At 38.9% G+C, this 14,058-nt stretch overlaps 1 protein-coding gene across 4 annotated transcripts in view; it reads right to left on the reverse strand.

Annotated features, from left to right (window-relative positions):
* SLC7A2 (solute carrier family 7 member 2) overlaps nucleotides 1-14,058 on the reverse strand; it is a 99,929-nt gene that overhangs the window by 19,757 nt on the left and 66,114 nt on the right. For all 4 annotated transcript variants that reach the window (XM_050947656.1, XM_050947657.1, XM_050947658.1 and 1 more), the window contains exons 2-3: nucleotides 6,469-6,857; nucleotides 4,839-4,994 (exon numbers count right to left, since the gene is read on the reverse strand). In XM_050947656.1, the coding sequence (XP_050803613.1) occupies nucleotides 4,839-4,994; nucleotides 6,469-6,844 (532 nt within the window). In that variant the 5' untranslated portion in view covers nucleotides 6,845-6,857. The remainder of the gene's footprint in view (nucleotides 1-4,838; nucleotides 4,995-6,468; nucleotides 6,858-14,058) is intronic.

Here is a 14,058-nt window from a genome sequence, read left to right on the forward strand (position 1 = left end):
TGCAAACATGTGTGTGAGTTAGCAAAAAAAAGAGAGACGTTCTCTCTCTCTCTAATTATTTGAATTCTCTGTCTACAGTACATATGGTTCAGGACCTGGCACCATGCTGATTTTTAGAATCTCATGTAGAATAGTAAAAAAAATTAAATTTAGAATTTTTGATAAAATAAAAGTCATACATTTTAAATGCATGTTTTTTCTTCCATGTTTTGACCAGTTTAAATCTAATTTTATCACTGCACATCTCAGCGCTGTCCCTAATTCCTAGAATAATGGGGCCATCCCATAGGTCAATCGTTTTCAATCTTTTTTTCATTTATGGACCCCTAACACATTTTGAATGGAGGTGCGGACCCTTTTGGAAATCTTAGACATAATCTGCAGACCCTCAAGGATGCATGGACCACAGGCTGAAAACCACTGATACAGATTATCAAAATAGTTAAAGGACACCCATTAATTTAGCTCCTAAACAACTTTGATTTAGAGAGTTTCTTGATCTTTTGTATTGTTGTGCAAATCAAGATATAAAATAAATTTCTCTCTATATAGCAGACTATTCTGTTTGCACAATCTGAACATTTTTCAAGGGAGTCCAACTGTCCCCTGTCTAACTTCACAGCAGGAAGTCTGGTCTGTAGTTTAGCAGAATACAAGATGACAAATGGGGATGCGGAAACACGAAATACAGTAGAAAAATCTCACATCATTTCTCTGTGAAAAAAATGCCACACCTATATGCTTTTCCTCATTATTTTAAGATTAATTCTGAAAACGTTAAGCCTATCAAGATAATGTCTAAATGAAATTTCTGATTCTGTTAATGCAACATAAGACATGTTCTCAAAAACTTAGGAACTATCATAGGAGCTGCTCAAGTTTTCTTTGTTGGTGGTATTTTTATTGGCAGAAGTAGTACATTGTTTTGTAGACCTTTACATCTTCCTCTTACCCCACCCTCCTAGAAAGAAGTTTCTCAATGGACCTAAAATGATAGGAAATCCAGCATGCAAAATGTCTTAAAAATGAATCTCTTTCTGTAGAAAGAAAACATGAAGGAACAGGTTACCATGGACTATTCATTTGGACAATAAAAATAAAAGTGTGTGAGTGAGGATCTTCACAAATGTCTCCTGCTCCCATGGAAGGCCATTCTCACAGTAAGAGACCTGAGCAATTGGCTAGTGTGCTATAAAGTAGGGTATGATAGTATCCATGAAACACCTGTCACTTTGCCACTCCCACAGCTGCAGCTTTGCTTAGCACTGACACCAGTGAACTGTGTCTGGCACTACCTGAACTGCAGGACACCCCCAGATTCGAGTGTTCCTCCTCCTCTCTCAGTGGCAGAGATTTGCAAAGTTATTTTATTGCTGGTTCAACTGTTCTGGGGAAAGTGACTTGAGGGCAGAAGAGGAAACAAATGGAAAGGGAAAGGGAAGGAGAGAAGTGATGTTTAAGACAGAGAATGACAACAGGGTTTGGAAGAACAGAAGACACAAAGAGAGAATGCGAACGAAGAGGGGGATAGAGAGAAAGAAAAACAATGGCCTGGCAGCTACTACCTAACTTTAAGAAGCAGTGTTTTCTGATTGATTGACAACATCTGGGAGGCCCACTCCAGATGAAGAATGGTAAGCAAACAGAAGAAAATATAGATAAGTGGAAATGTTAAAAAAAAACAAAAACAAAAACCAGGCATCATTCCTTTCATCATTGAAACTCTCTCAAATTAAAGACTTTTCCAGAATTTGTCTCTCTCAGCAGCAGTTGGCCATCATCCAAGTTAGAATTATTATTGCTACTAATTAAATTTCTTCTCTTTGCATTTCTCACACTCTCTTGTCTTCCCCATTTCAGGCTCAATCAGTTGTACTGATTAATTTTCTCTGCACTCCCTAGGATACTAAGAGGACCAACTTTAAAAAAAACACACACAAATATGGATTCTAGAAATTTCTTCCTACCAGAGCATTCAAATCTGGGACATTCAACTTTCAGCAGCTGGAACTGTGTATGCATTAAAAGGGAGCCCCAATTTCTTGTCTTCTTGAGAGCTGTTTGACCACAAGACAGCCCTGATTCTCATCACTAAGGTTCACTAGATGAACAGTTACTAGAAGACTGAAGGAAGGAGGAAGCTATCCAAGACTGTCGCAAACTGTGTAAACATAAAATTGGTATTCTTGACATTTTTAGCTGTTACAAACAATGTGATTTTGTTCTTTCCTGTTACTCTGGACAAATAAAAAGGCAGACAATGTTTTATTTACCAGGGTTAAAAGTCTGGAATTATTACTCCAGACTTCTCACTAGATTTTTTTATATGGTTGTCTCCCCCTCCCCGCCTCTTTTCCTACCCCTTTTTCTTCTTCATCTTCTTCCTCTTCCAGGACCCAAACTGTAATCTTTCCTCCAGGCCATACTCTTTTGGCAATGTCTTAGTACGAGAGTAAAAACTGAACTGTAAATGCAACTGTCTGATTTCCATTCCGTAGATCAGCAGTCATGATGGCTACTAGTGTCTGCTCAGAAGGAAACAGTAGGCGTGCTCTGTGGCCACTAGCAAAAAGGCTAAGCATTCTTTACAGTTCTCTTCTCAGCAGCAGCATGCATGTCTTTTGAACCAATTCAAATCACCCAATATAACACGGCTCAAAAAATGAAATTCGATAGGGGGATTTTGAGTATGCTGAGTGGGCTTCATGAAATGAAGTGCTTGGCTATTCCCAAATAGAAATTCAACTGGAAAAGAATTTTCAAGGGACTGTAGCAATTGTAACAACTAATTTGAAACAAAAAGAGATGCATATAATTTAAAAAATAGGTTATTAGCTTGTTAAACCTACAGAAATTCACTGTACATGACTCACAGCGAAAGGTACCGGTAGCTGAGTGGAAAGAAATAACCTTATGATTTACTGTTCTGTAAATACTCGCCTTTATTTATTTCCTTAGCCTCATTGTCAGACCAAACCCGTTTTCTTCCTCATGACCAAGTTTTATTTTAATTTGCAATGAAAATTATTCCTATACAATTTATATACAAAGAAAGGGGGAATTTCTTAGAGCCGGGTGATCTAAACAGTAAATGGCTAAATGACACTTGATGATATTCAGACAATGATTGTCATCCTATTACCTCCATTGCAGTCTGACTCCATAATGCTACAATTCCAATAACCGCTGATAATGTCAGTAATTCACAATCAGAGGAAAAACATTTACAAGACTCAAAACTACTGCTGCTTGAAAATTAATCCCAACTAGTTTCCAAACTGAAAACTATCCTTTCCTCAGGGCTCTGATTCATTTTTTGCTGCTTGCGTACAGCAGAGGCAAATACGCTGCTGTTCATTTTTGTCAACACCCTCAAAAGCTTCTGGGTAAAATTTCCAAAAATACTTACTTGATTTAGGACACAAAGCTCAGTGAAACTTAAACTTTAAGTGTCTACATCTCTGTTGAAAATAGGACTAGGCACTTTTGAAAATTTTATCTTCTATCATCTTCTATTAAAAGTAAATAATGATTAAGACAGAGAACATTAATGCATCAAAAATGCATGCTTACCCACATAAGCAAATCCTGACATTATTGTAACCTTTATCCTCTCTTCCCTCGACATTATTCTTATTTTTTTAGACCTGGTCTACATGAGAAATTTTCACCAGTCATGCCACCCCGTGCATACACTCTTACTCTAGTTTGAAAATAAAAGTGTCCTCACAGGGGATCATAGCAATAAAACTACATTGGTTTAAATTCACGTTAGCTTATGCAGTCTAAGTTTCCAGTGCAGACAAACCCTTAGTTTACTGGTTGAGTCAGGTATCTATTTTGATTGCTAACTCTCCAGGGCGTGGGCTGAGTCGTCTATCTTTCAAGTACCTAGCATACTTTTGATGCAAATAAATAATAACAAATACTATCATTCTCAATATGCACGCTGTTTCATATGCCGCATCATCAAAACATGAGTGACCTTCTCTTATGCACAATAGCCACTCTGAATGTAAAAACTAGCCATGTTTATTTTTATTTCTGAGAGAACCAGACACTCATAGAAACAAACCATTTAATAGTTTAGTTGTCTCGTGCCAGTGGCTGGGATTTCCTTTTGTAAAGTGATGCATTAGCAAAGATGTAATAGAAATAAAGTGATTTATTGTTGTCAAAAGAAAAACCCAGTTAATTTTACCAGTGCCCACTAGTATCAAGGAGTACTGGAAAGTAGTAACCTAACAGCACGAAGAAACAACCTATCCATTCTCCAGACTTGAAGTGCTGAAGGTTCACATGGGCTGGATGGATGGACTGTGCTTATGTCTTGGAGTTGCCTATTAGCTGACACAAATCCTAGCCTGTATAATTCTTTTGAAGACTGGAAGTGGGAAAAAGTTAAGTTGTACTAAAGAAATAGTTTGTGAGGAAAAGATTAAATGAAAAGTTAAGTCAAATATCCACCTTTAAAACAACCAAAAAAACAAAAAACAAAAAACCAAATGCTGTTTAGTTATTCTCTTATTGGCCTTTCTACATTACGGATTTTACACAAAAGTTCTCATAGCTGATTACCTCATGACTTAGATGAAGTTAAAAAAATGTGTGTATATATTTGCTTCTGATTGATAGAGCGACTATATCAATGTTCTGTATGCATTTATATTTCTCTAAAATATAAACAGTATATTGATAGGACAAAACATTAGAACTATAATTCATCCTTTTTTATTGTTTGTATACAGATAGGTGCAGAATCTGTTCTCTCCCTCCAATACATTCTCTATTATTAGTCACCATGACATTCCTAATGTAAAGAGATTTCTACTTCTTACCTGCCAGAAGCAATATCAGACATACTGCAAAGAAGTCTGGATACTCTGCTAGACCAGAAAAATCCATTCTGAAGTAGGTTCTGAAAAACTGACCAATTTGTTTTCCAAGGAGTTCATCAAAGGTGCCACTCCACGCTCTTGCTACACTGGATGTACCTTCATAAAATAAAAAAATAAATAAATAGAATTTTGCACAAACAAAATGGTACAACAGTTAGTACTATAGAAATAACATGTTGCTATTTGTATTTAGGAAGATATAATTATTGTTAAACAAGTGGTCTTTTTCTCTATAGATTTTATTATAGAAATTCATATCTACAAAATTATAGTATAATATATTAAGCTACAATAACAATATCCTAATTTACTGCATTAGAAGAGTTCAAGTAAACTCTTCTATAATAGCTAACTTTGATAGTATAATAATCAATAATAATTTTTCATTTAGAGTACTTTTCATTCTATTGTTTCACCATATTATACTTTTATTTAATCCTAAAACATTCTGAAAATTACAACTGATATAAAATTAACTTCTCTCTGTGCTGGAGTGCAGCCACTTATAAGGTGAAACATGGTATGTCTTTAGCAATGCACAGCAATACCACACAACAGTTTAGGACAGGAGTTGAAGAATAATTTTTCCAGTTTGAATTACAGAAGTTTTAGTAGGCAGAATGAAATTACCAGAGTTTGCATTTAGCCAGCACCCAGCTCTTGAAAAAACATTACAGGACCACATGCAATCAAAACCACATTTTTATATCACTCTCAAAAAGCAACATCCCCATCAGTAGAATGTCCCCTAATATAATACTTGGATGTACTGGGTGAGCTGTGATATAAGCCATGGTCCTGCAATTGAACCTGCACATGTGGACATGTTCACCCACACAGAACATCAATAACTTAATTGACTCTGTGCTGGTGTACCCTGTGCCTGTGAAAAGGCTCAGTTGCAGGATCACAGTACTGGAAGGAAGCATGATACTTCAGTCACAAATATCACTTCTTCCACTCTTCCTGACTTACTAAGGTGTCTCTCTGAATCTCTCCAATCCAAGCACTGACATTTCCCGGTCCCAATTAGCTTTATATATGATGGGATATCAGCCCAAAGCTGGTATGTTTGCAGGACACTACATCACTGATGGAGTTACATCAATTGATACTTACATTTCATGATTTGTTTTCAAGTGTAGTTCTACACTGATGGCACTGTCCCTAGATCTACTACCTGTTTGTATCCAGAAACATTTATACTTACTGCTTTTACTCCAGCTAGCCCTGCGGAGCCAACACGGCAATGAGAAACTGAATTAGGTTCTATTTCTTCTTTTGCATCATCAGCAGAATTGTTTGCCACTATTTTCCACTTAGGTACACTTGTTTAAGCTCTTGAAGAGAACTGGTTTGCAAAGGCATCACAAAGTACCTATTTTGGCTTGAAGAAGCTTTATTAGAGGGGATGATGTATGAGAAGGAAATAACCCAGCTTGACTATCAGATGCCAGAGTGTGTCTGAAGTAGTAGCAGTTAAGAAAATAAAAGAAAGAGCCCAAACCTACATTTTATTTCTAGTTTTCCCAGTCACCCCATCAATTTTACACTGGTCTCCCAAACTTACCTATAACGTATGATAAAATGAGATTCCAGCCAGTGATAAAAGCCCACAGTTCACCAACAGTTACATAAGTATACAAATATGCAGAACCAGTCTTGGGAACACGAGCACCAAACTCAGCATAGCAAAGACCTGCCATCACAGATGCCAAGGCAGCAATGAGGAAAGAAATAACAATACTAGGTCCAGAATCTGCTTTTGCGACTTCTCCAGCAAGTACATAAACACCAGCACCAAGAGTGCTTCCCACTCCCAGAGCGATAAGGTCCACAGTGGATAAACATCGGCATAGCTTGGAATCCTCAAGACTGTCCGTAGTGACAATTTTTCTTCGCAACAGACACCGAACAAATGACAGAACTGGTCCACAGGGTATCATTTTGGATGTAGAACTAGAAAAATAAAATAAGTCATAAAAAACATAGAAGGCATAATATAAACAAACTGCCACAATTTAACCTTCCAAAAGCCACTTTACTGATGGATAATACATTTTGCATTTAAACAAAATTGTGGATCATTAGCAATAAATTATCCAGAAATTTCTCCCTACCTCCTCTTTTCATTGCTTTGTTAGATTCAGTTTACTTTCTGACTTAGCTGATTGACTGGAAATGTAAAATACACTAGATGACAACTGATTGTGATTACAGTTTTAATTAACTTTAAAAAAAAAAAACCCTAAAAGATGAGAGTCTGCAAGCTAATAACACTTTAGAAAGATTTTATGATGACACAAAAGATACAACAGTGGTTTTGGTATCTGAAGACAAGGAGAAAGATGGTAAAGAAATATTAATTGTCTGAATGTGATTCAACATACCCTCCTTACAAGATAAGATCACATTCATGCATATACACTGTTCCATGAAAGTAAACAGAATTAGTGATTTCTCAACAACACAGAAGAGGTAGCAACCTTATCCCAATTTTGTTTTCAGCTCCCACACTCTTTTCAGAAAATTTCCATCATATTTAAAACTTAACATAAGGTAAAATGAGAGCAAATAACTTATACTTTATTATTGATGGTTTGCCCTCAACCTTCCATACAACAAAATCAAAGCAGACAGCCACTATCATATCACACAGCCTGTAAGCTGCTTTACCAATGACATAATTAGGAGCAGGAGCAGCACCAATATTCCTAAGGATTTTGTATTTTCAGATTCATGGCTACAAATATCAATCTTTTATAAAAAACTATTTTGATGGAGCCAGGGCAATTCACGATTAGATTCATACTACCACTATAAGGTGGGTGCATAACTGGCTGGATAACCGTACTCAGAGAGTAGTTATTAATGGCTCCCAATCCTGCTGGAAAGGTATAACAAGTGGGGTTCCGCAGGGGTCTGTTTTGGGACCGGCTCTGTTCAATATCTTCATCAACGATTTAGATGTTGGCATAGAAAGTATGCTTGTTAAGTTTGCGGATGATACCAAACTGGGAGGGCTTGCAACTGCTTTGGAGGACAGGGTCAAAATTCAAAATGATCTGGACAAATTGGAGAAATGGTCTGAGGTAAACAGGATGAAGTTCAATAAGGATAAATACAAAGTGCTCCACTTAGGAAGGAACAATCAGTTTCACACATACAGAATGGGAAGAGACTGTCTAGGAAGGAGTATGGCAGAAAGAGATCTAGGGGTCATAGTGGACCACAAGCTTAATATGAGTCAACAGTGTGATACTGTTGCAAAAAGAGCAAACTTGATTCTGGGATGCATTAACAGGTGTGTTGTAAACAAGACACGAGAAGTCATTCTTCCGCTTTACTCTGTGCTGGTTAGGCCTCAACTGGAGTATTGTGTCCACTTCTGGGCACATTTCAAGAAAGATGTGGAGAAATTGGAGAAGGTCCAGAGAAGAGCAACAAGAATGATTAAAGGTCTTGAGAACATGACCTATGAAGGAAGGCTGAAGGAATTGGGTTTGTTTAGTTTGGAAAAGAGAAGACTGAGAGGGGACATGATAGCAGTTTTCAGGTATCTAAAAGGGTGTCATCAGGAGGAGAGAGAAAACTTGTTCACCTTAGCCTCCAATGATAGAACAAGAAGCAATGGGCTTAAACTGCAGCAAGGGAGATTTAGGTTGGACATTAGGAAAAAGTTCCTAACTGTCAGGGTAGTTAAACACTGGAATAAATTGCCTAGGGAAGTTGTGGAATCTCCATCTCTGGAGATATTTAAGAGTAGGTTAGATAAATGTCTTTTAGGGATGGTCTAGACAGTATTTGGTCCTGCCATGAGGGCAGGGGACTGGACACGATGACCTCTCAAGGTCCCTTCCAGTCCTAGAGTCTATGAGTACAAGGAATTTGCTTTTAAAGTTCACTTTAGTGAAAGCAGTTTAATGTCAATTTTTGGACGGTTTCTTTCTCTCCCTTCTCCTATCAACAGCATCCCAAAAAGTAATTAATTCTGGAATATGACCAAAGAATTTAACCTTATAATTATCTAATGAAGATTTAAAAAAAACACAATAAAAATATGTATTTATCATACAGTAACTGTGGTTCTTCAAGATGTTGTGATCAGTATGGATCACACTGCAGGTTTGCATGCACGAGATTGGATTGTTTTGAACAGCAATGTCTGTTGGTGCAATGCACATGCCCCGTTCCTCCTCATGCTCCTATGCCTGGGCATTAAAGGTGGAACAGCCCCGCACTTCCCTCCCTTCCCTCACAATTCAAAGTCCTTGTTGCCAAGAACTCCAAAAACAGAGAAGAGCAGGTAGTGGGAATCCAGAAGAACCAAGTGTTAGGATACAAATATTCAGGCCTGTCTGTAAAGGCCTATACTTTAAGAATTTAGGTATACGTTTATCATTAGGTAGTTATAGAGGTATACAAAAGAATCAAAATCAGTGTCTGTCTGTATAGGGCCTTTTTCTCACGTGACAGTCTGAGGCCCTGTTCTTAGGCTAACTATATCCTTTTCTTTTCTTTCTTTTTCTCTGTTTACTTAATTTGCTGCTCATAGCCTGTACTTTAAACTGACCTGACAGGCTTAAGTACGTGTCAATGTGGATCTCACTATAAGGAACTGGAAGGCTGTATCCCTTCAGGATGGTGGGAACGAGGAGTTTCAGCTGCACCAGTTAAATAGTGGTTGTAGTTTGGTATCCTGAATTTGACATCCGCTCTACCCAGGAGTGTCGGAACCTTGGTAGAAGTGGGGGTGCCATGAGATCCTGCCCCCTGCTCCTCTCATCCTCTTATGGCCTAGCCCCCAAGCCAGGCAGGAAGCCAGAGCTGGGCAGTGTTAAGAGCCACCCAGGAAGCCCAGGCCGCTGTGGAGAGCCCCAGAACTTCCACCTGCCATGGGCAGGGGGCAGGGAGCCCAAGAGCAGTCCATACCTGGTGTCCCCTCCCCCTGGGATGCTGTCCAGGGCTCCCCATAGTGGCCTGCGCTCCCTGAGCAGCTCTTACACCCAGCTCCGACTTCCAGCCTGGCCAGGGGGTGGGGCCTCATGGGGAAGAGACAGAACAGAGGCAAGGCCACAGAGAGGGGCTGGGTCTCATGGCGAGGGGGGTTAACGCCCACCTTAGCCCACCCCACCGAGAAGAGGCTGGCACTGCTGGCAGGAGCTGTACTTTGCAGCAAGGGAGTTGATCACCCTATCACCACTCCATCCCTGCCCAAGGCTTGCAGTTTGGGGGGCAATGCAGCCCCCTGTCCCCAAACTATACCCATGTTTAAAAGTGGGTGAGCCTGGCCCCCGGCGCCTGCAGTTCTGGCACCCTTGGCTTTACTCAGTAAGTTCAATGCATAATGCTTGATAAAGGTCAGTGGATTACTCCATGTTGCTGCCTGGCAGCAGCTCTCAGAAATTGGCACAGTTCTGAAAGAAGCAGAGGTACAACAGAGTTCAAGCATCAAGACTCAGCAACCAACTGGTAACTAGGCAAGAGACATCATGATATCAATTTTGATATCCTCTGTAAGGAGGCTTAACCTTTAGAATGCCCAGATGTGGCTATAAACAGATGGGGTGACGGTTTTTGTCAATGTAATAATACAGCATCCTGGGCATATGTAGTGTGTGTAATTTCTGTACTTCCTGTGCCAAATGTGGTTTCAGGAAGAAAACTGGTAGGTTGATCGACTGGTTTAGAAGAAATTCTGAGACCCACTTAGGAATGAATGTCAGGTGAGGTCGCAGCACTTCCTTGTCCCTCTGGAATGTAATATAGGGGGTTCAGCTACCAACTTCCAAAGATCACTCTCCCTCCTGGGTGAAGTGATCTTTGTGAATTACCACTGAGAAGGAATATACCAGCATTCAGAAGGAGGAATATATCTCCTTGTTGAAGGGCAGAGCCAAGGGATGGTATGGGGCTGGTACTGGCTGCCTCTTTGGTATAGAGGACACCTCCAGACACTGCTATTCCAAAAAAAATCCAATCTTGTGCACATGAGATGCATATGAGCACATGATGGGATGCACACTAACATATACTCAATGAAGAAATGTACATTTGTAAAAAACGTTGCAACTCGAATGTAAATTGCTTTGCAAACTAATTACAGCATACATGTCCATCACTGCATCGACTACTGAAAGGCAGTTATATGTGGGACAGAAAACAAACGCTGTTTAACAGCATGTAGCAACAAAAATACAAGATATAAGTGAAGAAAAAATGCATATGACTTTAGGCAAAGCATGGTAGGGAGAATACACTTAATCAAGTTGAAGTTTGGCCTTCACATTGAAACTAATCACAACTAAAGTACCAAAGGATCTTTAGTGACCATTCGTCACAAGTGGTCAGAAGCTTCATTTTAACTGTTACCCAGAAAGACTTGCCTATATGAACTGTTTGCGTGTAGAAAGCTGGGGTGTCCATCTATCACACAGAGCCTGGTGCACACTAAAAGTTCCATGGTGTGCTCTGATCTTCCTTGCTGTGAAATGGAAATAGACAGAAGTGCTATGGAATACTGCTGCTGTGCATTACAAGTCCTGTACTGTACTTAGTCTGATCCATTCTCATTTCAGAGTGGGGTAGAGCAAAGAAAATTATGGCACTTTTAGTGAATAGCAGCAAGGTCACACAGATCACAGATTGTTATTGTGTGGCTGGCTAACACAACGCAGATTTACACCACAGCTTGCCACGGACTAACTGTTCCTACAGACATGCCTTAATATAGCACCTCCAACCAGAACAGTTTAAAAAATATACTGAGGCACTGATTCAGTACCAGGGTGGATAAAAATCAATGTGTTTTTTTTAAAAAATAAATAAAATAGCTCAAAGATATCTCATCATGGAACAGGGATTATAAATTCTAATTCTCTATAGTATGAGACAATATATTCATGTAATGTTTAAGAAAAGTTTTGTAAATGAATTCCAATAATTCGTGGATTAGGGACTCAATTTTTTGGGGTTCCAGGAGCTTCTGTATAAATTATTTAGGTTACTCTTTTTTATCTACCCAATGGACTCAGCCTAGAAGATACCATCAGAGATGCTTAGTTAGTTTTAAATAAATAAATAATATATAGAGGTGAGAAATGACAGACCTCAACCCTACTGTAAATTTGTGTACACAGAGTCAAATCCCTTACCTCTCTCTAAAAGTGCAAAGTTTCAAAAAGTTCAGTGAATAGAAGATTGTTGGGGGCGGAATAGATCTGGACAAGGAGAGAAAGTCTGGAGATAAATGTGACGAGGCAGGGACAGGCAGTAGAAACAAAAGTGAAACAGTTTGAGCAGCACATTCCAGAAGTCTTGAGGTCTTTCTGAGTGTAGCCTTCATTGATTTGAGATCTACCATACCATTCTCTCACTAGAAGGGAAAACCTATAATTGCAGCAGGCCGTAAAAGGGACCCAGTTTGGGAATATTTGAATGAAGTTCCTCGACCTGTGGGTAAGACAGGCATGGGTGCAAAATGCAAACAGCGCAACAAAGAAATGCAAGGCCTGGTCGTCCAAACAAAACAACATCATGAGAAGTGTTCCTTCTCAGGAGGAAGCTGTGTTGAAGATAATGAAAGGAACATGTCTGAACATGCAGGATCTTCAGGTTGGTAAACTTTTTCATTTCATACTTCTTTCTTAAGGACGGCCTGTCTTCCATCTAGACTATTCTTGAATTCTCATGTTTGAGCAAAAAATGTAGTTGTTACTCTATGGATTATCATTTTAGATATGTCTGTAATAAAAAATAAATAGGCAGATCTTCCTTTTACAATTTCACCTTTAAAGTAGTACTGAGTGTCACTGAATGCAATGAGAAATACTAAATGAGCAGTATGGTAATAATAATTAAATAACTGCATTGACTTATTTTGTTTGAGAGATTCCATCCTCTACATACAGGGTTCTGAAGACTATCCACCTTCAAGATCACCATCATTTTCTATAGTTCAGAGTTATCTGCCAAGGACAGTGTTAGTCACATCACGTATGTCATATAGTCACAGTATATCACCTGTGGCAAAAAGAAAAAGAAAAAAATCTCCATCATCCAGAAACACCATAGATAAGTTTGTAGTAAGAACCAGCAGATTGCAAAAACAGGTAACTGATGAAAATATTACCCAGTTTGTTTATGCAACAAACTCTCCTTTCCATATGACTGAGAACCCACACTTCATTAACATGGTTCAGTCATTAAGACCAGGATATTAGTCCACCCAACAGAACAGATGTCACAGGCAAATTGCTGAATAAAGTATATGAAAGAGAAATTGAGCAGTGTGCAAAAAGGTCTAGAGGGTAAATTGTTAACCTGAGTCTTGATGGGAGGAGCAACGTCCACAATGATCCTGTTGTATGCGCTTGTGTGACAACCGAAGAAGGGAACGTCTTCCTTACAGAAACAATTGATACATCAGGAAATGCACACACAGCAGAATACTTACAAGAAGCTATAACAAACTGAAAAAAAATTCAAATGTCTAGCATGCAGCTTGGTCAAAGACAATGCTGCAAATGTATCCAAGATGAGAACAAATTTAAGAGAAAGTGAAGAGAATCCCAAGCTAATAACATATGGTTGCAGTGCTCATTTGATGCATTTCCTAGCCAAAGACTTCAGTGTTCCAGAAATAAAGGTTAATGTTGTTGAAATTGAAAAAAAACTTCCGTAACAACCACTTTGCAGCAGCTGCTCTGAAAAAAATGGGAGGAATCAAGCTAAATCTATCACAAGATGTGCGATGGAACTCAGTTGTGAACTGTTTTGAGCACTATATCAAGAACTGGCCTAATCTGATTCCGTGAACAAAATCGTGAAAAAATAGATGGCACTATCACAGCCAAAGTTCTCAACATTGGGCTTAAGAGAATGGTTGAACACATGCTGAGTACCTTGAAGCCTATTTCTGTAGCCTTGAACGAAATGCAGGGAAATAGCTGTTTTATTGCTGACGCGCTGAAATTTGGAAGGAACTGAGTGAGATCTTAAAAAGAGAAATATGCAATGACAAAGTTAAATTGCAAGCATTAAAAAAAAAAAAAACACATGGGACAAGCACTATCTCCAGCTCATTTTCTTGCAAATATTCTCAATACTCAGTACCAGGGTCAAACCTTAACTGCTGAAGCAGAGGAGTTGGCTATGACGT

This window comes from Gopherus flavomarginatus, chromosome 3, assembly GCF_025201925.1.
Source record: "Gopherus flavomarginatus isolate rGopFla2 chromosome 3, rGopFla2.mat.asm, whole genome shotgun sequence".
Taxonomy (NCBI): domain Eukaryota; kingdom Metazoa; phylum Chordata; order Testudines; family Testudinidae; genus Gopherus; species Gopherus flavomarginatus.